The sequence below is a fragment of the Ambystoma mexicanum genome, chromosome 7q (assembly GCF_040938575.1).
Source record: "Ambystoma mexicanum isolate Mex_15411 chromosome 7q, UKY_AmexF1_1, whole genome shotgun sequence".
NCBI lineage: Eukaryota > Metazoa > Chordata > Amphibia > Caudata > Ambystomatidae > Ambystoma > Ambystoma mexicanum.
Genome location: NC_090941.1, coordinates 1,011,279,980 through 1,011,303,443, shown reverse-complemented (window position 1 = coordinate 1,011,303,443; position 23,464 = coordinate 1,011,279,980). Strand labels below are relative to the sequence as shown.

The 23,464-nt window shown below is 52.5% G+C and overlaps 1 protein-coding gene across 2 annotated transcripts in view; it reads left to right on the top strand.

The window, feature by feature from the left end:
* Positions 1-23,464, top strand: part of ATG16L2 (autophagy related 16 like 2) — a 920,492-nt gene that overhangs the window by 762,744 nt on the left and 134,284 nt on the right. For both annotated transcript variants that reach the window (XM_069640243.1, XM_069640244.1), the window contains exon 16: positions 13,791-13,838. In XM_069640243.1, the coding sequence (XP_069496344.1) occupies positions 13,791-13,838 (48 nt within the window). The remainder of the gene's footprint in view (positions 1-13,790; positions 13,839-23,464) is intronic.

Genomic DNA, 23,464 nt, shown 5'->3' with positions numbered 1-23,464 from the left:
TCTGTCTTTCGTAGTAATAACCAATCACTGGTCTCTGCGTCATACTGACCACAGCCAATGACTGCCCTCTACCTAAGCACCGCCTCTGGCAGCCATCTTCAGATTTTTACCGCACGTTCATGTGTTGGGATCCTCGTGCTATTGCTCTCGAGCGTTAGTGCTATTTTTTTCACGTTTTTTCTCAAAAACTTCGTTTTTTCGGTCAAAAGAGCCTCATGCTCCACCGATTCTCCATCCGATCAACGGGGACCCGTGTCGGATTCGTCTGCGCCCCTCAAGGGTGAAGATTTCGTCGAGCTACGCTTTTGGAGGACTCCAGAAGTTTCTCAGGCCCGGTCATGGCCCAGGAGAAGGGAAGCTCGACGCCCGGAAAGCTGTTCAGGGTCTGCCCTGGATGCCAGCTGCAGAACGTCTTCAAGGAGGATGAACACTCTTTTTGTCTTTACTGCCTACATGAGGACAAAACGCACGTGGAGAAGGACTGTGCGTTTTGCGGCAACATGTCGGAGCGGACCATGAAGGACCGCCATCAACGTCTCGCCAACTGGCTGGGAGGGAAGAGCCCGTCCGGCGAGAAGAAGAGGAAGAAATCTGAGCGGTCTTCTAAGACCTTTGAGGACGCCCCGGCGACGGGGGTCCAACATAAGGCCAAGCACCGCGAGTCCGCTGGCACCGGGAGCGCCGAACGGTGCGGCTCTACGGGCGCCAGGCAGGGCGCACCCTCCCCGGCACCATCAACCACGAGCCAACGCTCTGGGTCGGGTAAGAGGAAGGCCGAGCACCCGGCGAAGCTCCTGGAGAGGCCCCGGTCGAGCTCGAAGGCGGAGGGGGAGCGAGGCAGTGTCCCCCCCCTCAAGGATAAGGCGGTGAGCGCACCTAAGGTGGTGAAGGCCTTAATCCATCCGGCCAAGCCCTCTATCGAAACTGTCGCGGCGGCCCTGGCTCAGCCTGTGGAGGCTACACCAGTGGTGGCGACCTCGGGGCTCAGAGTCTCCCTGCCACCTCGGAGGGAGTCCTCTTTTGTGCCCATCGATAGGACCCCCGTGAAATCCCCCGTGGGGAAGAAAAAGGGGGGGGCAGGGCGTCGTCGTAGATTCGGCCTCAACCTCGGAGGAGGAGCTGGTCGAGGTCTTAAGCCACATCGTCGAGGGTACCGACGGGGCCCCTGATCGCCCTTCGGATTCCCCTCTGCCAGCGCCGCGAGACAACTCGGCGGCCATTTTGTTGGCTATACAGTCCTTATGCTCAGAGATAAGGACGAGACTACCGTTGCCGACGGAACCTCTCCCGTCGGGGGACCCAGAACCGGGACCTTCTGGTGTTCCCCCTACCAAGAAAAGAAGGATACACCCTCCGCCTCCTTTTCAGCCGTCGCGCCCCTTCCAGCCCTCCTCCCCGTCCACCCGAGGAGATGATACGGGGACTGACACGGCAGCGACGGGTACGGACGACGAGGTATACGACGAGGATGTACCGTCGTCGCCTCCCACCAGGGCTTCTCCGCCCGACGAGATTGGATCGTTCCACTCCATGATCACCAGGGCATCCGAGCTTTTCCAACTCTGCCCTGAGGAGAAGAAGAAGGAAGGTTTCCTTTATCAGCGGCGCGAGGCCAAGAGGAAGACGGTCCTCGCAGTGCCTCTATTGGACGACATTTGGGATGAGGGCCTCTCCCTCCTCAAGAACCCTTCCACGACGCCAGCTAGAAGAGACCGGTATGAGAAGAAGTACCGGGTCCCGGACACGGTCCCCCTGTGCCTCCGGGCGCAGCCTACCCCAGACTCCGTCGTCTCCGCGGCGGCCAGGAAAAAAGCGGGGGGGGGTGCGGCCTCCACATCGACTTCCCCACCGGACGGCGAGGGAAAGAAATTGGACGCTATGGGACGCAGAGTCATCTCGTCTGCGGCGACGACGATTAAAGCGGCCAACGCCTTGGCTATCGTGGCCCGCTACGACAGGGAGCTCTGGTACAAACTGGCTCCCCTGCTGGACTTCTTGCCGGACGACAAGAGGGCAGAGGCCCTGGAGATCCTGCAGGAAGGTGAGGTGGCTTCGGACCACGCCATTACCGTTGCGACGGACATCGCCGACACTGGGTTCCGCCAGTTGGGCAACGGCGTTTGCCTTAGGCGGCGTGGATGGCTCAAGGCTACGGACTTCCGTCAAGACGTTCAGACCAGAGTCCTGGACATGCCCTTCGATGGGAACAACCTGTTTGGGAAAACAGTGGACGATTCCCTTCAGGCCATTAAAGCGGACACTGAGACGGCCCGGGCCCTTGGAGTTCTGCAACAACGACGGACGCCCTTTCGGAGCAGCGGAGGCAAGGGCGCCTCCAAAAGTTCCGGCGGCGGTTTCTCCACCTACCGTCAAGCGGCCCGCTCGTCGGCTCAGGAGGCCTACAGAGGACGAGGCAAGTCTAGCGGACCCCGCCGTCGTCGCCAAGGAGGTCAAGGCGGCAAAGCCTCGTCAAAGCAGGATTGAACCGGCCGTGGGGTCGGGCCCCCACCGAAGCACCCCGGTGGGAGGCCGGCTGGCGAGCTTCGTCAGCGTGTGGGAGTCCATCTCCACCGACCGTTGGGTGCTGGACGCCTTGGCCCGGGGCCACGCGCTCGAGTTTCAAAGAAGGTGTCCGCGCGTCCCCCCCGTGGCCAGGAAAGAACTTCACGTCCCTCAACTTCTCCTGGAGGTAAAGGCGATGCTCAGGAAGGGCGCTATCGAACTCGTCCCAAAGAGGCTTCGGGGCTCCGGAGTGTACTCGAGATGCTTCCTCGTGAAGAAGAAGACTGGGGGATGGCGCCCCATCCTGGACCTGCGACGTCTGAACAAGTTCATCAAGGCGCAAAAGTTCCGGATGGTCACCCTCCAGCACGTCCTGGGTCAGCTGGAGGAAGGAGACTTCCTGTCGTCGTTGGATTTGGAGGATGCTTACTTCCATATTCCCATCCTAAAGGGGCACCGAAAATTCCTCAGGTTTGTGGTCCAAGGGCGTCATTACCAGTTCAAAGCCCTCCCCTTCGGTCTACGGTCGGCACCCAGGGTGTTCACCAAGTGCCTCGCACCGGTGGCGGCGCAGCTGCGCCGCGAGGGGATCCACGTCTACCCCTACCTGGACGACTGGCTCATCCGAGCCAAGACGAGGGAGCTCGCCGTGGTTCACACGGCAAGGACCGTCCAACTTCTGACGGACCTGGGATTCTCCGTGAACTACGCCAAATCCCACCTGGTACCCGCGCAAGACGCTCTGTTTCTGGGAGCGAGGCTCAACACAGTGTCCCTTCTGGCCTCCCCGTCGGAGAAGAGGACCAGGACCATCCTGGGCAAGGTGCAGCGGATGTTGGTGGCCGACGCGGCCAAGGTGAGGTCCATCAAGTCCCTCCTCGGAATGATGTCTTCCTGCATCTACCTCATTCCCATGTGCAGGCTCCGGATGCGCCCGTTGCAGGATTTCCTGGACGCGCGCTGGATCCAAACGACGGGCAGCTTCGAGGAAAGGATCACACTCGACGAGAGTTTCCGACGAGCGATCCGGTGGTGGGGCACCCGCGCGCATCTGACGGCGGGCATGGACTTCCAGACCCCAGCCCACCAGGAGACAGTGACCACGGATGCCTCCCTGGAAGGGTGGGGAGCGCACACCGAAAATCTGCACGCAAGGGGCCTTTGGCTCCCGACGGAGAAATCCTTACATATCAACGTCCTGGAGCTCCGTGCAGTGTTTTGGGCCCTCAGGTCCTTCCTTCCGTCCCTCAAGGGCAAGGTGGTGAGGATCTTCACCGACAACACCACCACCATGTTTTACATCAGAAAACAGGGCGGAACCAGGTCCCCAGCACTGTCCAAGGAGGCGCAGGACCTGTGGCATTGGGCAGTCGCCCAAGGGATGTTTCTGGTGCCGTTTCATCTGGCAGGGATAAAAAACACCATCGCCGACTCACTCAGCAGGGAGCTGCGCTCGTGCCACGAGTGGGAACTACGGCAGGATCTAGTGGATCACCTCTTCCGACGGTGGGGCACACCCCAGATCGACCTGTTCGCGACGGCGACGAACTCCAAGTGCCGGAGGTTCGCCAGCAGGTTTCCCCAGGCGAGGAGCATGGGCGATGCTTTCTCGTTCCCCTGGGAGGGCCTGTTCCTCTACGCGTTCCCTCCTTTGCCACTGCTAATCCGGCTCGTCAACCAGCTCAAGAGGTCACGGTGCAGGATGATCCTCGTCGCACCTGCGTGGCCGAGGCAGATATGGTTCCCGGACCTTCTGGACTTGTCAGCGTCCCCGCCAATCAAGCTGCCGGTGGACGCGGATATGCTCGCCAGGGAAGGAGGCGCCATCCTCCACCACGACCCGAAATTGCTGAACTTGCAGGCCTGGCACTAGAGTTTGGAGGATACGACATACCGGCCGACTGCAGAGAGGTTCTTGCAAAGGCCAGGGCGTCCTCGACTCTTAAATGCTACGGACACAAATGGAAGAGGTTCTCTGTCTGGTGCCACGCACAGAAGATTAACCCTCTACGGATTACGGCTCCCCAAGTTCTGCCGTACCTGCTGACGCTGGCCAAAGCTGGACTGGCACACGCGTCCATCAAGATTCATCTTGCTGCGATCTCCCGATACACCAGAACCACGGGACGGACGTCCTTGTGGTCTCATCGTCTGGTGAAAGAGTTCATGAAGGGACTGTTCAGATCATTCCCGCCGGTGAAGGCTCCGGCCCCGGCGTGGGAGCTCAACGTGGTGCTGACCAAGCTCATGGGACCTCCGTTCGAGCCTCTGCACTCGGCCCCGTTGAAGTTTCTGTCGTGGAAGACAGCGTTTCTTGTGGCCATCACCTCCGCACGACGGATGGGAGAGATCCAGGCCCTTTCCTGCAAGGCCCCGTACTTGACTTTTCACGACACGAGGGTAGTGCTCAGGACGCACCCCTCCTTCATGCCCAAGGTACCGTCGGACTTCCATCTCAACGAACCCTTGGTGTTGCCTGTATTCTTCCCGTCGCCTTCGTCGCCGGCTGAGAGGACTTTGCACTCGCTGGATGTGGCTAGAGCGCTGAAGTTCTACGTGGACCGCACAAAGTGTTTTCGGAAGACGTCACAACTCTTTGTGAACTTTGGACCTGTCAATCAGGGGAAGGCTCTCTCGAAGGCTTCCATTTCCAGATGGCTCTCCGGCTGTATCATGTACTGTCATCGGTTGGCAAACCGACCGCTGCCCGGCCGTCCGAGAGCCCATTCCACCAGAGCGATCGCAGCTACCACGGCGTTCCTTTCTGGTGTACCCCTGCTGGACATATGCAGGGCTGCTACGTGGAGGTCGACGCACACCTTCACGAAGTTCTACTGCGTCGATCGGGATTCCAGGGAGGAGTCCAGGGTCGGCCAAGCAGTGCTGCGCAACCTGTTCGCCTGAGGTGAGCCTGGTGAGGAGGTAAGATGCTTAATGTTGAGTTTGATGCAATGCTTAATGTTGAGCCTTTGCCACCTCCCGTGGTTGTGCATGTGTGTACTGCTATGTATTCTTTATTCATGAGCATGTGAATCCATGCCAGACCCCATGCTGGAGAAGGAACAAGTTACTTACCTGTAACTGTTGTTCTCCAGCATGGGTCTGGCATGGATTCACATGCGAACCCTCCCGCCTACCCCTCTGCGGCTCTTCACTTGGTCATACTGCCACTTCACGTGCTTCCAAATCTGAAGATGGCTGCCAGAGGCGGTGCTTAGGTAGAGGGCAGTCATTGGCTGTGGTCAGTATGACGCAGAGACCAGTGATTGGTTATTACTACGAAAGACAGATCAGAAACAAAACTGATACTGGTTTTTTCTTTACCGAGGATTCCCAGCCTGACGATGGGGAATATTCATGAGCATGTGAATCCATGCCAGACCCATGCTGGAGAACAACAGTTACAGGTAAGTAACTTGTTCCTACAGTTCTTGTGGGATCCCAGGTTGAGTCACCCAGAAAACCCTGGGGGAGTTGGATAGATAAGCAGAGCCGTGTTGCCAAGCTTCTTGGTTTAGTGCTTTGCACCCCCCATCCCTCTGCATTCAGTTACTGCTCTGGGCATCTGTCAATATGAGGAATCTGCGAGAATGCTGTCCATTCAAGGAAAAATTCTCCCTCACATTCCTTATCCCCTTCCCTTCCTGCCCTGCTTTGGAAAGCGTGTGCACGCTTCTTGTGGGTGAGGGATGTACAGTAATTGGACCACATGTTTCCCTTGCTTATTTCTGTATGTGGCCATTGTTAAAAAAAAATATAAAGATGGAGAAGATCCAGTTTTTAGGTTTTTTTTCTTCCATTTGTCCATGATGATTCCCTCGGTTGCTGAGCGCTGCAGAAAAAAGGTAGGGGATCTGTGGTAAGGGGGCATAGTGCATGCAAGCAGGACTGCCAATGACATGTCTTGAGTCTAGGATTCCTGGAGTCGAGGCATCCGAGAGCTGGGGACAGGGGAGACGGGGGGTGTTGAGCTACACTACGCTCCCTGTCAAGATTTTCTGAGCGCAGCTGACGCTGCAGGAAATCTATCAAGATGTGGAATCTGTGGGGGAATAATCCATAGAAAGAACATTGTGGATAGTAATTTCTCCTCTTATTCTACGGCCCCTTTGTGCTTTTGTCTTACGCTTTCCGACCCGCTGTACATCAAATGCGGATAAGCATTCTAATAGCTGAATTGATGTATGATGATTTGCTTCAGGTGTGGTATCTGATAAGTCAAGTGCCTAAGGGCAGTTAAATATCTTCACCAGAAGGGGCATCCTGCACATGCTGGCTACTGTTTCATGGTCTATGATTGGAACAGCTGCATCCCACATGATTGCGGTAGTTGTGATTTTGATGCTATGATCCATTAGAGCCACAGCTGTGCTGCAATAATTGAGAATTGTCCACTTCCTCATTGATTCACACCTGACCAGGCCAGGGGTTAGCAGTCATTGCTTGGACAGCAGTGACTGGCATCCTTCACTACAGCTCAGAGAAGCATACAGGAATTGCTGCTCTCCTCCTTATCTTCTCAATGAGGTTTGCTCCGATGTGACGCGCCTTTCCACAGAGCATCCATGCATGGACCTTTAGCCTAGTCGCTGTCATGGCCACAGGACAAGGGCCAACTTCTTTACCATCTAAAGGGTCCAAATGGACCCAGTCCTGGTGCCTTTGACACCAGGCTCATGAAAAAGTGTGCTTTGCACACTTTGTGTCTAGGGCACGTGCATCCAGACCGGGCGTGGCCATTAGAGAACATTGGGGAGCATGTGCAGGAGTCTCTGGGAGTGGCAATGTGGAGCCACAAGGTGGGGCCAAAGGGGGCTGAAGTGCATGCCTCCAGACAAGAGACCAGTGCCTTGAGGGGAGACCTTATTGTAGCCCATGAACGGACGGATGATTTGGCAAGACAGATGCTTCAAACACACGCAGGGCAGGTTCCGTTACCCGGAATGACACCAACTCCTTTGCCGCAACCATCACCACCAGTTCAAGTGGTGCTCCCAGGGGCAGTGCCACTGGCCCCGCCAGAATGTTTCACTGGCGACCCTAACAAATATGCCATATTCATGAACCGATGTCGTCTTCACTTTGTGTCGTCTTGGGGCCTTCCCCAACGATAGCACAAGAGTTGCCTTTGTACTTTCATATTTGGGAGGCTGCGCAGCTAACTGGTCCATACCTTTAGTAAATCAGGATGATACAATACTTCGAGATTTTGGGGAATTCCAATGGGAATTGGAAAAATTGTTTGCCAGGCACACCCAAGGACAAGCCCTAGATAACGAACTGTTGTCCCTCAGACAAGGAAGTCACGATCTGTTGACTTATATTGCCACCTTTAATCTTCTCGTAGCAGAGACTAATTGGCCCGAGGAAAAAAAGGACCACACTGTTTTATCGGGGACTACGTGGTGAATTAAAAGATGTGCTAGCTCAAGTGGTCAACCCACCCGGGCCCCCCCGCCCGAGTGTTGTGCGGAGTACATCAATTTAACGGTGCAATTGGACCATAGGTTACAGGACTGAAAAATGGACCGCACAAGAACTGAAGGGAGGTCAGTTTACATTCGAGACAACCAAACCAGAGCTCACGAGCCCACCGAGCCCATGCAGATTGGGGGATTACGAGCCCCTATCTGCAAGGCTGAAAGGGAAAAAAGGAGGCAACAACAACTCTGTCTATATTGCGGAAAGGTTGGACATTTCCTCCGAGATTGCTCCATAAAACCCCCTAGGAGAATAGTAGGTGCCACGGACAACAGCAACGAAGAAAAGTAACAGAATCCGGAAAACTCTGACGCCCGACAAGTGTAGGGGTCCACTTGTCGAGCGGAATGAAGAAAGTTGTTCAGACCTCACACCTGATCATCCCGGTACTCTTGGTCCACCATCAACAACCATCAAAGGTACATGCCCGAGAAGCATATATTGATAGTGGAGCGGTGGGAAATGACATCGATCAGAATCTGGCCGCTTGGATAGGCCTTTGTCTCCAGCAAAAACTACAATCAGAAAATGTCACAGCAGTGGATGGCTCTCAGCTGTCATCCGGTCCAGTAACGGAACATACCGACAAAGTGATGCTAATGTGTCAGGATGGTCATCGGGAAGACATTTCTTTCGATCTTATTGGGGCCCCACAGTGTCAGATAATCCTAGGAATGCCGTGGCTAGAAACCCATAATCCTGGGATTGACTGGCAAATAAGAGCTGACCTTTCCTCAAGAATGCGCAAAGAGTTGCTACCACAAGGACGTGAAGAGCCTGAAACTCTCTGGTTCATTACCCCCTGAATATCTGGATGTGTTCCAAAATGAGCAAGCAAACACCCTGCTTCCACACAGACCTTACGACTGTCAAATCAATCTGGTCCCCGGAGCACAAATCCCTTGCAGTCGAATTTACACTCTAACTGAGCAAGAAAATCAGCATCTGAGGACGTACCTAGATCAGTACATAGCCAACGGATTCATCCGTCCATCGAAGTCTCCTGCCTCCTCAGCTCTCTTCTTCGTACCCAAGAAGGAGGCCGACCTCAGAACTTGTATAGATTATAGAGCATTAAACCAAATCACAGTTAAGAACAGATGCCCTCTGCCACTCATCCCCGAGTTGCTTTATCAGGGGAAAAATGCTCAAATCTATAGAAAATTGGACCTTCAAAGAGCTTATCACCTGGTGAGAAGTAAAAAGGGTGACGAATAGAAGACGACATTCCGAACCAAATATGGGCTCTTCGAGTTTCAGGTTATGCCCTTTGGGTTATGCAATGCACCGGCAGCATTCCAATTCTTCATGAACGATGTGCTTCACGAATTCTTGGACATCAGCATCCTCGTTTACATCGACAACATTCTTATCTACTCAGCGTCCAAGGAAGACCATGTGGGCCATGTAAGGGCAGTTCTGGAAAAGCTTCGTAAGCATCGGCTGTTTGCCAAATTGGAAAAATGCTCCTTCCATGTCACAAAAGCTGCATTTTTGGGTTTCATGCTTACCCCTTGAGGAGTTCACATGGGCACTCGCAAAATGGAAGCTATCTTTCAGTGGCCATCCCCAACAACTACCAAGGAGAGTGCAAAGCGTGCTCGGATTTGCCAATTTTTACAGACGGTTTATCCCAGGATTTTCTCACATCGTTCACCCAATCACTTCCCTACTGAGAAAGAATAAAAAGTTTTCCTGCTCCTCCGAAGCTGAAAAAGCCTTCCAGGAATTAAAACAGGCCTTCACCTCAGCACCAGTTCTTCAGCACCCCCGACCTGACCTGCCTTATGTGGTTGGCCATGGGAGCAGTATTATCACAAAAGGACCCGGACACGGGACAGTTATATCCCATAGCATTTTGGTTCCATAGGTTTTCTGCACCAGAAATGAACTATGCAATCACTGACGAGGAGCTACTAGCAATTAAAGGAGCCCTCAAAACCTGGAGACACTACCTTCTAGGGGCAAGACACATAGTCAGTTATCACAGATCACCGTAATCTGCAATATTTGAAAACTGCTAAGGCCCAATCTTCGCGTCAGCTTCGCTGGGCTCTTTTCTTAGCAGAATATGATTTTGTTATTACTTACAGACCCGGAGTGCGTAACGGAAAAGCAGACGCCCTGTCACGCATGGGAGATGATAAAGACGCTTTTACACCATCTGAGCCTGTACCCATCATTCCTGAAGAACGGATTCAAAACCAGATCACAGTAACTGCATGCTGGGAAGACTTGACGATCGATTTCCAATCTCGAATGGACCAAACAGCCCAACAAGAATGGTTGGCTAAGGGAGACCAGTACTCCATTCAGGATAATTTACCCTATTTTCGGGGAAGACTATACATTCAGGACAAGGAAATGCAAAACAAAATAATAGCAATCTACCACGAGTCGTTAGTGGAAGGACATCCTGGAATTGCTAAGACTCGGGCCAAAATCCAGAAGAACTATTGGTGGCCAACCTGAAGAAAAGACGTGGCCCAGTTTATTGCAACCTGCGGTGTCTGCACGCAACATAAATCCTCAGAAGTTAAGTCCCGCTGGGTTGTTACGTCCGTTAACTGTACCCCTAGCACCATGGCATACGCTGTCAATGGACTTCTTTACCGATCTGCCACCCTGTGACGGCTTCAACACAATTCTGGTCGTGATAGATTTATTCTCCAAGATGGCACATTTTATTCCGCTAAAAGGGGCTTTCCACTGCTGCAACTCCGGCCACTGTATTCTTGGTGCAAATTATCAAATTACATGGTTTCCCGTCTGTACTGATTTCAGATCGTGGAACTCTATCCGGCTCAGCTCTCTGGAGGAGATGTTGTAAAATAGCTCAAATCGATCTTCGACTATCCGCAAGTCACCATCCCCAAACCGGTGGTCAAACTGAAAGGACCAATCAGACGCTAGAGCAATACCTGAGGTATATGTTGCAGCAGACGGAAGGGTCCTGAATGCGCATCTTACCTTTCTCCTGCAATCCCATCGCCTGCAGCGCATCGCATCTTACCTGATTCCCATTGTCATCGGAGTCGGAGCGCATCCTCACCTGTTCTGGTCATCCAGCTACATGGGAGTTCATCTTCTTGTCCATCTTCTTCATGGAGCCATCCATCCAGTATTCGCTTACCTGTCTTCAGATATTGCTTCCTGCTTGACATCGCCAAGCCATCCCTGCAAGAGAAAAGAACATACAAGGTTAGAAACTGCATAAATGACTTACGCTTGGCCGCGCAACACCTGCGCATTGCGTCCAACCATGAAAGCCAACTTACCTTCAAATTGAGAGCTTCTCTATCCCTTTTGGCACCATTTGGATTCGCTCTCAACACCGCGACTCCGCATGGCCATCTTCACACCTATTGAGGAGAGAAAAGACATTGTAAGAATTACAGACAATAATCACAGTGAAAAGACAGTGTGCAAGGATACGGACAATAATCATTACTAAGAACACTTACCTTCAAAGTGGTACGGTCGCAACCGGTCTGGGCCGTCACATCCAGGGACCAGTGAAGCAAATAGGTCCACCTAAGGTGGCCCTACTGATGAGAAGCAGGACGGAGAGCTCATCCTCACAAGGAATCAGGTGAGCCTATATGGGTAAACGCATGCTCATCTCATTCTGGAACAAAGGGTTCGAGGGACATCACGATGCAACCACACCATTCTCATTGCCTCTCGTATTCTCTCAGGGGCAGTACCAGAAACCAGAGCAGTCCACATTACAGCAGCTGGGGGAGAGAACCGACCCAGAGGAGCCAAGTCCAGGGAGGGCTCCAACCGTGCCCCAATGTCCCTGCAGAGACCAGGTGAGCCTAACAGTCACACATCATGTGTAGTCCAAGTGCTTCGAGGTGTCAGAAATGTGAGATAGACAAGAAGTTACATTTTTCTCACAAGTAACCGTTTTATTAAACAGTATAGGTGAGAGAAACGACTAACATTCCCTAGCCTAACAAAGGTTTCCCTACATATCAAACTAAGGTTAAAGGAAAATGACCTAATGTCCAAAGATCTGTCCCTCACACTCATACATTCAACAAAATCATACAGAGATTAAATGGCTGTTCAAACATCTTAAAATAATATTTAAATTCAAACTGAGACATTATAAACATGCATCCTTGTAACCAGGGTTGAATCATCTTCCCCTAGATCAATTCAGGATGTTTCCAACAAAAAGTAAAAATCAAGAAATTCTTTTCAATAGCCAAGTTCCACTCGAAGTATGGCACACAGTTCTGTTCATTCCATAGGTCCTTCACTTGGCAATATAATTGTCTTATTTTCAAATAGGATTTCTCACTCTTCAAGACAATGGTTAAAGTATCCACAAACTGCTGTTTGATAAACCAAAAATACTTTGTCTTCATACATCTAGTCAATATGCAATATAATTATTCTATTCTCTGAATCATTATATCACATTTCTTCGTCATAAGCAACACAGTTTTGTCACGATGGTTTTACAATAGATCACCAAAGCACATCAGTGGATGTACCGCTTCCTTTTCACCACAACCTTCTACCACATTGCAGTTCTTCAACTTATCTACGTCCTGGTACACTTGCCTGCCAGGACTAACCCCTAATTGTCCCTTTCCTTGGGTACTCACCTGCCAGGTTAAAACTCCTCCTCCCTTCTACTACTACTATTACTATCAATACTTTGTGGTGAGGTTTGCTTCAAACTTTCCACTCTTCAATCCTCAATGTGGAAAGTTAAGTGAACACCTGTTTCATGGAAAAGTCTTTTGATTTCCAACATCCACACAGGGTTTATAAGTTCTTCTACTAGGAGACAGTATGCATTGGCAATGTCTCTCATACTGATTAATTTGCCACAGGCAATGCAGTTTATATTTCTCTCTCCTTTTGATGATTGTTACAAGGAGGGCTTTTATTCTGCCATCTTTGATTATCCTTAATTGCCTTTCTTTGGCTCAGGCAATGCCAGTTATAATCTTCTTCTACAAGTGATATTCCTTTTTGTAAATCACATTCACTTTGTTGGAATACTGTTCCCCTGTGGCTTTGACAGTGGTGGTTACAATATTCTTCAACTCAATCTCTCGTAGATGAGAGTTGCACCCAAATTGCTTCAGTTCAAAGAGCGGTATTCAAATGTTTTGTTTGGAGCCAACAGTCTGTTTTGGAGTGCCCTGGGGTTACCTGACAAAAGGCCAACACGCCAGTCTTTCTGTGCATCTCCACTGGTCCCGCTGCTCCTGTTATTTCTTTCGTTGGGTTTGCACAGGCGTTTGACAGCTCTGGTGGTGTTCCTGGTACTCGCAACTACTGTAGATGGAGCCTTCTCTGCTCCGCCTGCACTCCGGTGAAGACCACCCACCAGAGCTGCACGCAGGACCATGAGAATTTCTCGCTCCCCCGGGACAGCTAGTCTCCGTACTGATTCATGGTTCGCGTTCTCTGCATTCTACAGGGATCCCGACCTCAGGATCAGGTAGTGGCTGCCTTTCCCTGGCCACACATTAAGGGGTCCAGGCCAGGGCTTCTGGGATGACCACCTCTGATTCATCACAGTGCCCAGTGCTGAATCTGACCCAAATGTACTTTACTTGTTGTGGAAACATGTATAGTAGATTTAAGAGAATTGTGTAGAAAGTAACGTGTTGACTAATGTTTTATGCGAGTAATGTGTAGAGTCTCATCTAATGTGATCTTCTGGAAATGTTTACCTTTCAAGAGAGCTGCTTTTGGTAACTATCGACTGTTGGGTTGATAAGCTTCAACGTAAGATGTAATGCTCTAACTGGAGCCATTTATTATTTCCTCTTTAGGGCGGACGGGTTCAAGTGTGGCTGTGATTGGACAAAAGCAATCTTCAGGTATGTGACTGACTTAAAATATCTATCTCTGTGTGTACTGGAGAGTTCTGTGGGGTCACCACTTTGGGCCATCTTGCGTATGGCAATACAGTTGTGTAATATGAGCGCTTCCCAATTTTGATTAGTCAATGTTGAGTTCAGATGTCTTAATAATCCTTTTCTTGTCCATGTCAATGTATGGTCTGCTTTCCGCAATTTGGGTTCTATTTAGGGGCTTAAAAAACAGAGTATTTTGAAGAGCTTTGGAGCATGCAGCCTACTGTGTCTAGTCTCTCCAACTTCCCTCAGAATCATAGCCACTCCAATTAGATGTACAATTTCATATTTACAGTACCAGTTTTAGGTGTGCCATTATTTAAACACTCTTATTTTTAAAACCATGGGATGCTGGTGGCTTATGGTGTACCTTTCATCCCAAAAGATACTCACCCCAGTGCACAGTGCCACACAATCTACCTGTTGCAGTTGCAACTCTTTTTTTACTTCAGTAAAGATCAACCAAGCTAACGCTCCAATCACATCAGTTCAATTTGAAAGAGCCATATTTCGTTCCCTATTCATTTGTTTAGCACTAATGGGAGTGGAGCAGCGGGTACATGGGTTTTCACATCCGGTGTGACTTTGTAGGCGTGACACAAAGGCATAGAACAGTAACAGTAAATCTTTGGAAAATTAATAGTACCTCCATCTGCCAATGATTAGCGGGTTGACATGTGCTTTGGTATTGTCAACACATCATGCCTTTCATGTCAGTGAACTCAAGTATGGAACATATGTACCAGGCCCAAACTCAACACCATTAAAATAAGCATAACTTTCATTTCATTTCTCGACCTGTGGCCAGCTTCACCCTGTATTGCACCCTTGTACCAGTTAGTTATCCGGGTTCATATGCAGTCAGGCACAGGGATGGTGACTGAGGAATCCAGTCTGGTCTTGTAGGCAGGCAGAGCTGTAGAACCTCCCTCTCCTCCTCCCTCTCCCCCTCCCGGTGCCGAGGTATAGAACAACCCAGACAGGGGAAGGTTGCGGATCTCCCTAGTGCCATGTGCAGCAGCTGCCCTTGGCCTTGTGCTCATGGGGCCCCTTCTTTCTCGATGAGAGAGAGGGTCAGCCTCTGAGAATCTCCAGCGCTGTGGTCTGTGGTCGATCCAGTCCCCGAGTGACCATATGACCCTTCTCGGCCGGCCCTGTCTTCTTTCACAATGTGAACGCATATCAAGAGCGAGCGGAACTTTCGGTCTCGTGTGTTTGAATTGCGAAAGAAGGTTGGCAGACCGAGAAGGGTCCCGATTCCAGTCCCTGCAGTATCAAAGCTCAGGCTTATGCAAGGCCACGTGCAGCATCCTGAACTGGGCTGCCTGTGGCTTTTTAATGACATGCAACCTTTCCCTTTCTCTCATCCAGCACACCCTTTATTTGACACTGATGGACTCATTACCTTAGCAAGAAGGTGTTCACTTAAAATATAGCTCCCCTTTTAAAGGTTTGCCATGATGCCTGACATGAGAAGAAAGGGTTGCCTTATATAGATAGGCACATTCTCTTAACATCTTGCAGAACAGCCTGCTGGAGAGGTGGGACAAAAGTAACCTTTATTCAAGTAGTGGTCAGGCTTGTAATATTTAGCATTGTGGGCCTTCTAGTTTTCCATTCGGGTTGTATGTGTGTATTTTATAAGTAAACTGTCTGAGCTCTGATGTGTCTCTGGGTCATGTGTGAGAAGGCCATGAAGTTCCTATTTTTTCCATTTGAATTCTGGGACCTGTTTTTTTAAATGTATTGTGTATGGTTTACACAAATCTTTAGAAAACAGCAATACAAATGTTTTAAAACACAATGTAGAATAGAATATGAAACAAACGCCTTAGTAGCAAAAAAACACAATTTCATCAGAAGGTTAAAATGTATCACAATTAAAATCACATTCAGAAGAGAATATAAAACAAAATTCTTAGTAGCCAAAAAACACAATTTCATCAGAAGGTAAAAATTCATCACAATTAAAATCATTCCTTAATAAGCAACAGTCGATAACCTTCCCACTTCCCGGCTTTAAAAATGCTGCTGCTACAGAGACCCCATCTGATTTATTCTCTCAATTCAAACATCTTTTACAGAGACTTTCCTTGGTTTGCCACTCGATTCCCACAAACCGTTTGTGTAGGTAGATTATTCTCAGTACATTTAACGCACTACACTCCATAATTAGATGTCTAGGAGTTTCTACAGAATCAGCATATTACTATTGATTGATCAATCAGCCCTCTCCCGCCGAGAATCTCTCTTGTCCTCAATACACTTAATCTGAACTTTATCATAAGAGACCTAAAGAAATGGTTATGATACAGATTCAGAAACGCAGCAACACTCCCGCTCCTTTTGTGTTCATGGGATAGATGATCCAAAGAGGGGTAAGTATGAAAAGAGTCAATCCTTTTCACCCAATCTGAATCTTATAGGGGATTTTTAACCCTATCGGGGGTCAACATCAAATCCTGCTTTTTCAGTCCCACCTGATTTAGTAACTTTTCATAGAAATTCAGCAGGTGAACCGGATACTGGGACCTGTAGGTCTTGCTCTCCCATTTCAAATGTAAAGTCCCAGAATGCCAGGGAAAATGAGGACTGGATGGTATTCTCATGCATAGCCATGGGGATCTGGAGATCTCTGCTCTACAAGACATTATTGTAGGCCTTGAAATACTTTAAATATTTGTGCCAAGTGGAGCTTGGAAGGTATGGGTTCAAGTGGTTAAACTGTGCATGGGTTAACGTCCCAGCTTCACTGTTTAACCACAGTGTGTGATGCTGGGCAAATAAGGTAATCCCTTGCAGTGTAGAGGTCTTGCTTCAGTGGAGCCATCATTAACTGTTCTCATTTTTCTTCCAGTCACAATCCAGGTATTGCCCAACAGATAATTAGTGGAACTGTTTGCTATGCCCTGATATGCTATGTTATTTAATCTTGTATAGCACATAGTCTCCCATATACAAAGCAAGTATCTGTGTTGGGGTAAAGGGGCAGGTAGACGACAAGAAAGTACCTTTATTTCTCCAGCATGGGGTCTGGCATGGATTCACATGCTCATGAATATTCCCCGTCGTCAGGCTGGGAATCCTCGGTAAAGAAAAAACCAGTATCAGTTTCGTTTCTGATCTGTCTTTCGTAGTAATAACCAATCACTGGTCTCTGCGTCATACTGACCACAGCCAATGACTGCCCTCTACCTAAGCACCGCCTCTGGCAGCCATCTTCAGATTTTTACCGCACGTTCATGTGTTGGGATCCTCGTGCTATTGCTCTCGAGCGTTAGTGCTATTTTTTCGCGCTTTTTACAAAAACTTCGATTCTTTCGGTCAAAAGAGCCTCAAGCTCCACCGATCCTACATCCGATCAACGGGGACCCGTGTCGGATTCATCTGTGCCCCTCAAGGGTGAAGATTTCGTCGAGCTACACTTCGGAGGACTCCAGAAGCTTCTCAGGCCCTGTCTCGGAGATGGCCCAGGAGAAGGGAAGCTCGACGCCCGGAAAGCTGTTCAGGGTCTGCCCTGGATGCTAGCTGCAGAACGTCTTCAAGGAGGACGAACACTCTTTCTGCCTTTACTGCCTTCATGAGGACAAGACGCACGTGGAGAAGGACTGTGCGTTTTGCGGCAACATGTCGGAACGGACCATGAAGGACCGCCATCAACGTCTCGCCAACTGGCTGGAGGGTAAGAGCCCGTCTGGCGAGAAGAAGAAGAAATCCGAGCGGTCTTCTAAGACCTTTGAGGGCGCCCCGGCGACGGGGGCCCAACATAAGGCCAAGCACCGCGAGTCCGCTGGCACCGGGAGCGCCGAACGGTCGGGCTCTGCGGGCGCCAGGCAGGGCGCACCCTCCCCGGCACCATCAACCACGAGCCAACGCTCTGGGTCGGGTAAGAGGAAGGCCGAGCACCCGGCGAAGCTCCTGGAGAGGCCCCGGTCGAGCTCTAAGGCAGAGGAGGAGCGTGGCAGTGCCCCCTCCCTCAAGGATAAGGCGGTGAGCGCACCTAAGGTGGTGAAGGCCTTGATCCATCCGACCAAGCCCTCTATCGAAACGGTCGCGGCGGCCCTGGCTCAGCCTGTGGTGGCTGCACCAGTGGTGGCGACCTCAGGGCCCAGAATCTCCCTGCCTCCTCGGAGGGAGTCTTCCTTTGTGCCCATCGATAGGACCCCCGTGAAACCCTCCGTGGGGAAGAAGAAGGGGGGGCAGGGCGTCGTCGTAGAGTCGGCCTCAACCTCAGAAGAGGAACTGATCGAGGTCTTAAGCCACGGCCTAGGCGTGGAAGAAGGCCAGCCCGTCGGAATGGACCCCGACGCAGGTGACGACGACGACATCGTCGAGGATACCGACGGGGCCCCTGCTCGCCCGTCGGATTCCCCTCTGCCAGCGCCGCAAGACAACTCGGCGGCCATTTTGTTGGCCATACAGTCCTTATGCTCCGAGATAAGGACGAGGCTACCGTTACCGACGGAGGAACCTCTCCCGTCGGGGGATCCAGAACCGGGACCTTCTGGTGTTCCCCCTACCAAGAAAAGAAGGATCCATCCACCACCTCCTTTTCAACCGTCGCGCCCCTTCCAGCCCTCCTCCCCGTCCACCCGAGGGGATGATACGGGGACTGACACGGCAGCGACGGGTACGGACGACGAGGCATACGACGAGGATTTTCCGTCGTCGCCTCCCACCAGGGCCTCTCCGCCCGACGAGATCGGATCTTTCCACTCCATGATCTCCAGGGCTTCCGAGCTTTTCCAACTCTGCCCTGAGGAGAAGAAAAAGGAAGGCTTCCTTTATCAGCGGCGCGAGGCCAAGAGGAAGACGGTCCTCGCAGTGCCTCTGTTGGACGACATTTGGGATGAGGGCCTTTCCCTCCTCAAGAACCCTTCCACGACGCCAGCTAGAAGAGACCGGTACGAGAAAAAGTACCGGGTCCCGGACACGGCCCCCCTATGCCTCCGGGCGCAGCCTACCCCGGACTCCGTCGTCTCCGCGGCAGCCAGGAAGAAAGCGGGGGGGGGTGCGGCCTCCACATCGACTTCCCCGCCGGACGGCGAGGGAAAGAAATTGGATACTATGGGGCGTAGAGTCATCTCGTCGGCAGCGACGACGATTAAAGCGGCCAACGCCTTGGCTATCGTGGCCCGCTACGACAGGGAGCTCTGGTACAAGATGGCTCCTCTGCTGGATTTTCTGCCGGACGACAAGAGGGCGGAGGCCCTTGAGATCCTGCAGGAAGGTGAGGTGGCCTCGGACCACGCCATCACCGTGGCGACGGACATCGCCGACACTGGATTCCGCCAGCTGGGCAACGGTGTTTGCCTTCGACGTCGTGGATGGCTCAAAGCTACGGACTTCCGGCAGGACGTCCAGACCAGAGTCCTGGACATGCCCTTCGACGGGAACAACCTGTTTGGGAAGACAGTGGACGATTCCCTTCAGGCCATCAAGGCGGATACTGAGACGGCCCGGGCCCTTGGAGTCCTGCAACGACGGACGCCTTTTCGGAGCGGCGGAGGCAAGGGCGCCTCCAAAGGTTCCGGCGGCGGTTTCGCTTCCTACCGTCAAGCGGCCCGCTCGTCGTCGCAAGAGGCCTACAGAGGACGAGGCAAGTCTAGCGGACCCCGCCGTCGTCGCCAAGGAGGTCAAGGCGGCAAGGCCGCGTCCAAGCAGGATTGAACCGGCCTTGGGGTCGGGCCCCCACCGAAGCACCCCGGTGGGAGGCCGGCTGGCGGGCTTCGTCAGCGTGTGGGAGTCCATCTCCACCGACCGTTGGGTGCTGGACGCCCTGGCCCGGGGCCACGCGCTCGAGTTTCAAAGAAGGTGCCCGCGCGTCCCCCCCGTGGCCAGGAAAGAACTTCACGTCCCTCAACTTCTCCTGGAGGTAAAGGCGATGCTCAGAAAGGGCGCCATCGAACTCGTCCCAAAGAGGCTTCGGGGCTCCGGAGTCTACTCGAGATACTTCCTCGTGAAGAAGAAGACGGGAGGATGGCGCCCCATCCTGGACCTGCGACGTCTGAACAAGTTCATCAAGGCGCAGAAGTTCCGGATGGTCACCCTCCAGCACGTCCTGGGTCAGCTGGAGGAAGGAGACTTCCTATCGTCATTGGATTTGGAGGATGCCTACTTCCACATTCCCATCCTAAAGGGGCACCGCAAATTCCTCAGATTCGTGGTCCAAGGGCGTCATTACCAGTTCAAAGCCCTTCCCTTCGGACTACGGTCGGCACCCAGGGTATTCACCAAGTGCCTTGCACCGGTGGCGGCGCAGCTGCGCCGCGAGGGGATCCACGTCTACCCCTACCTGGACGACTGGCTCATCCGCGCCAAGACGAGGGAGCTCGCCGTGGTCCACACGGCAAGGACCGTCCAACTCCTCACGGACCTGGGATTCTCCGTGAACTACGCCAAATCCCACCTGGTGCCCGCGCAAGTCGCACTGTTTCTGGGAGCGAGGCTCGACACAGTGTCCCTTCTGGCCTCCCCGTCGGAGGAGAGGACCAGGACCATCTTGGGCAAGGTGCAACGGATGTTGGTGGCCGACGCGGCCAAAGTGAGGTCCATCAAGTCCCTCCTCGGGATGATGTCTTCCTGCATCTACCTCATTCCCATGTGCAGGCTCCGGATGCGCCCGTTGCAAGAATTCCTGGATGCGCGCTGGATCCAGACGACGGGCAGCTTCGAGGAAAGGATCAAGCTCGACGAGAGTTTCCGACGAGCGATACGGTGGTGGGGCACCCGCGCGCATCTGACGGCGGGCATGGACTTCCAGACCCCAGCCCACCAGGAGACTGTGACCACGGATGCCTCCCTGGAAGGGTGGGGAGCGCACACCGAAAATCTGCACGCAAGGGGACTCTGGCTCCCGACGGAGAAGTCCCTACATATCAACGTCCTGGAGCTCCGTGCAGTGTTTTGGGCCCTCAGGTCCTTCCTTCCGTCCCTCAAGGGCAAGGTGGTGAGGATCTTCACCGACAACACCACCACCATGTTTTACATCAGGAAACAGGGCGGAACCAGGTCCCCAGCGCTGTCCAAGGAGGCGCAGGACCTGTGGCATTGGGCCGTCGCCCAAGGGATTTTTCTGGTGCCGTTTCATCTGGCAGGGATAAAAAACACCATCGCCGACTCACTCAGCAGGGAGCTGCGCTCGTGCCACGAGTGGGAACTACGGCAGGATCTGGTGGATCGCCTCTTCCGACGGTGGGGCACACCCCAGATCGACCTGTTCGCGACGGCGACGAACGCCAAGTGCCGGAGGTTCGCCAGCAGGTTTCCCCAGACGAGGAGCATGGGCGATGCTTTCTCGTTCCCCTGGGAGGGCCTGTTCCTCTACGCGTTCCCTCCCTTGCCTCTGCTAATCCGGCTCGTCAACCAGCTCAAGAGGTCACGGTGCAGGATGATCCTCGTCGCACCTGCGTGGCCGAGGCAGATATGGTTCCCGGACCTTCTGGACTTGTCAGCGTCCCCGCCGATCAAGCTGCCGGCGGACGCGGATCTACTCTCCAGGGAAGGAGGCGCCATCCTCCACCACGACCCGAAGTCGCTGAACTTGCAGGCCTGGCTCCTGCAGCACTAGAGTTTGGAGGATACGACATACCGGCCGATTGCAGAGAGGTTCTTGCAAAGGCCAGGGCGTCCTCGACTCTTAAATGCTATGGACACAAATGGAAGAGGTTCTCTGTCTGGTGCCACGCACAGAAGATTAACCCTCTACGGATTACGGCTCCCCAAGTACTGCCGTACCTGCTGACGCTTGCCAAAGCTGGTCTGGCACATGCGTCCATCAAGATTCATCTTGCTGCGATCTCCCGATACACCAGAACCACGGGCCGGACGTCCTTGTGGTCTCATCGTCTGGTGAAAGAGTTCATGAAGGGACTGTTCAGATCGTTCCCGCCGGTGAAGGCTCCGGCCCCGGCGTGGGAGCTCAACGTGGTGCTGACCAAGCTCATGGGACCTCCGTTCGAGCCTCTGCACTCGGCCCCGTTGAAGTTTCTATCGTGGAAAACAGCTTTTCTTGTGGCCATCACCTCCGCACGACGAGTGGGAGAGATCCAGGCCCTTTCCTGCAAGGCCCCGTACTTGACTTTCCACGACACGAGGGTAGTGCTCAGGACGCACCCCTCCTTCATGCCCAAGGTACCGTCGGACTTCCATCTCAACGAACCCTTGGTGTTACCTGTGTTCTTCCCGTCGCCTTCGTCGCCGGCTGAGAGGACTTTGCACTCGCTGGATGTAGCTAGAGCGCTGAAGTTCTACGTGGACCGCACGAAGGGTTTTCGGAAGACGTCACAACTCTTTGTGAACTTTGGACCTGTCAATCAGGGGAAGGCTCTCTCGAAGGCTTCCATCTCCAGATGGCTCTCCGGCTGTATCATGTGCTGTCACCGGTTGGCAAACCGACCGCTGCCTGGCCGTCCGAGAGCCCATTCCACCAGAGCGATCGCAGCTACCACGGCGTTCCTATCTGGTGTGCCCCTGCTGGACATATGCAGGGCTGCTACGTGGAGGTCGACGCACACCTTCACGAAATTCTACTGCGTCGACCGGGATTCCAGGGAGGAGTCCAGGGTCGGCCAAGCAGTGCTGCGCAACCTGTTCGCCTGAGGTGAGCCTGGTGAGGAGGTAAGATGCTTAATGTTGAGCCTTTGCCACCTCCCGTGGTTGTGCATGTGTGTACTGCTATGTATTCTTTTCATGAGCATGTGAATCCATGCCAGACCCCATGCTGGAGAAGGAACAAGTTACTTACCTGTAACTGTTGTTCTCCAGCATGGGTCTGGCATGGATTCACATGCGAACCCTCCCGCCTACCCCTCTGCGGCTCTTCACTTGGTCATACTGCCACTTCACGTGCTTCCAAATCTGAAGATGGCTGCCAGAGGCGGTGCTTAGGTAGAGGGCAGTCATTGGCTGTGGTCAGTATGACGCAGAGACCAGTGATTGGTTATTACTACGAAAGACAGATCAGAAACGAAACTGATACTGGTTTTTTCTTTACCGAGGATTCCCAGCCTGACGACGGGGAATATTCATGAGCATGTGAATCCATGCCAGACCCATGCTGGAGAACAACAGTTACAGGTAAGTAACTTGTTCCTTATTTTTGCATTTAGAAAGCGCTCAAAGCCCTCAGGCATCCAGGCGCTGGTTACAGAGGGTGGGGAAGGAGGAGGGAGCATAAGGAGGAGCTCCGAATCAGTTGGACAGTCTGATTTTAAGTTGTTTCTTGAATGGCCAGTTTGCTGTTTCGGCCCTCAGTTGGAGTGGCAAGGCATTCCAGAGTTGTGCCGCGATGGTTGGTAAACTAGCACCTCTAGCTTTAGAGAGTGTGAGATGAGGGATGGTCAGGTGGTCGCTTTAGGCTGCTCTGATCGTTCTTGAAGAAGTATGTCCAATGTTTCTGCATGAGAGGTGGGGTGGTGCAGAAATCGAGAGGCAGCGGTGGGTGATGGAGAGAATATTTCAGTTGATTTGCTCTCTTACGGGTAGCGAGTGAGCAGCTTTTCTGTGGACTGTCACATGGTCCCGTTTGGTCAGGTTCAAGGCTGCGCGTATAGCATTGTTTTGTATAGTATGGAGTCTGTTGAGGTTGT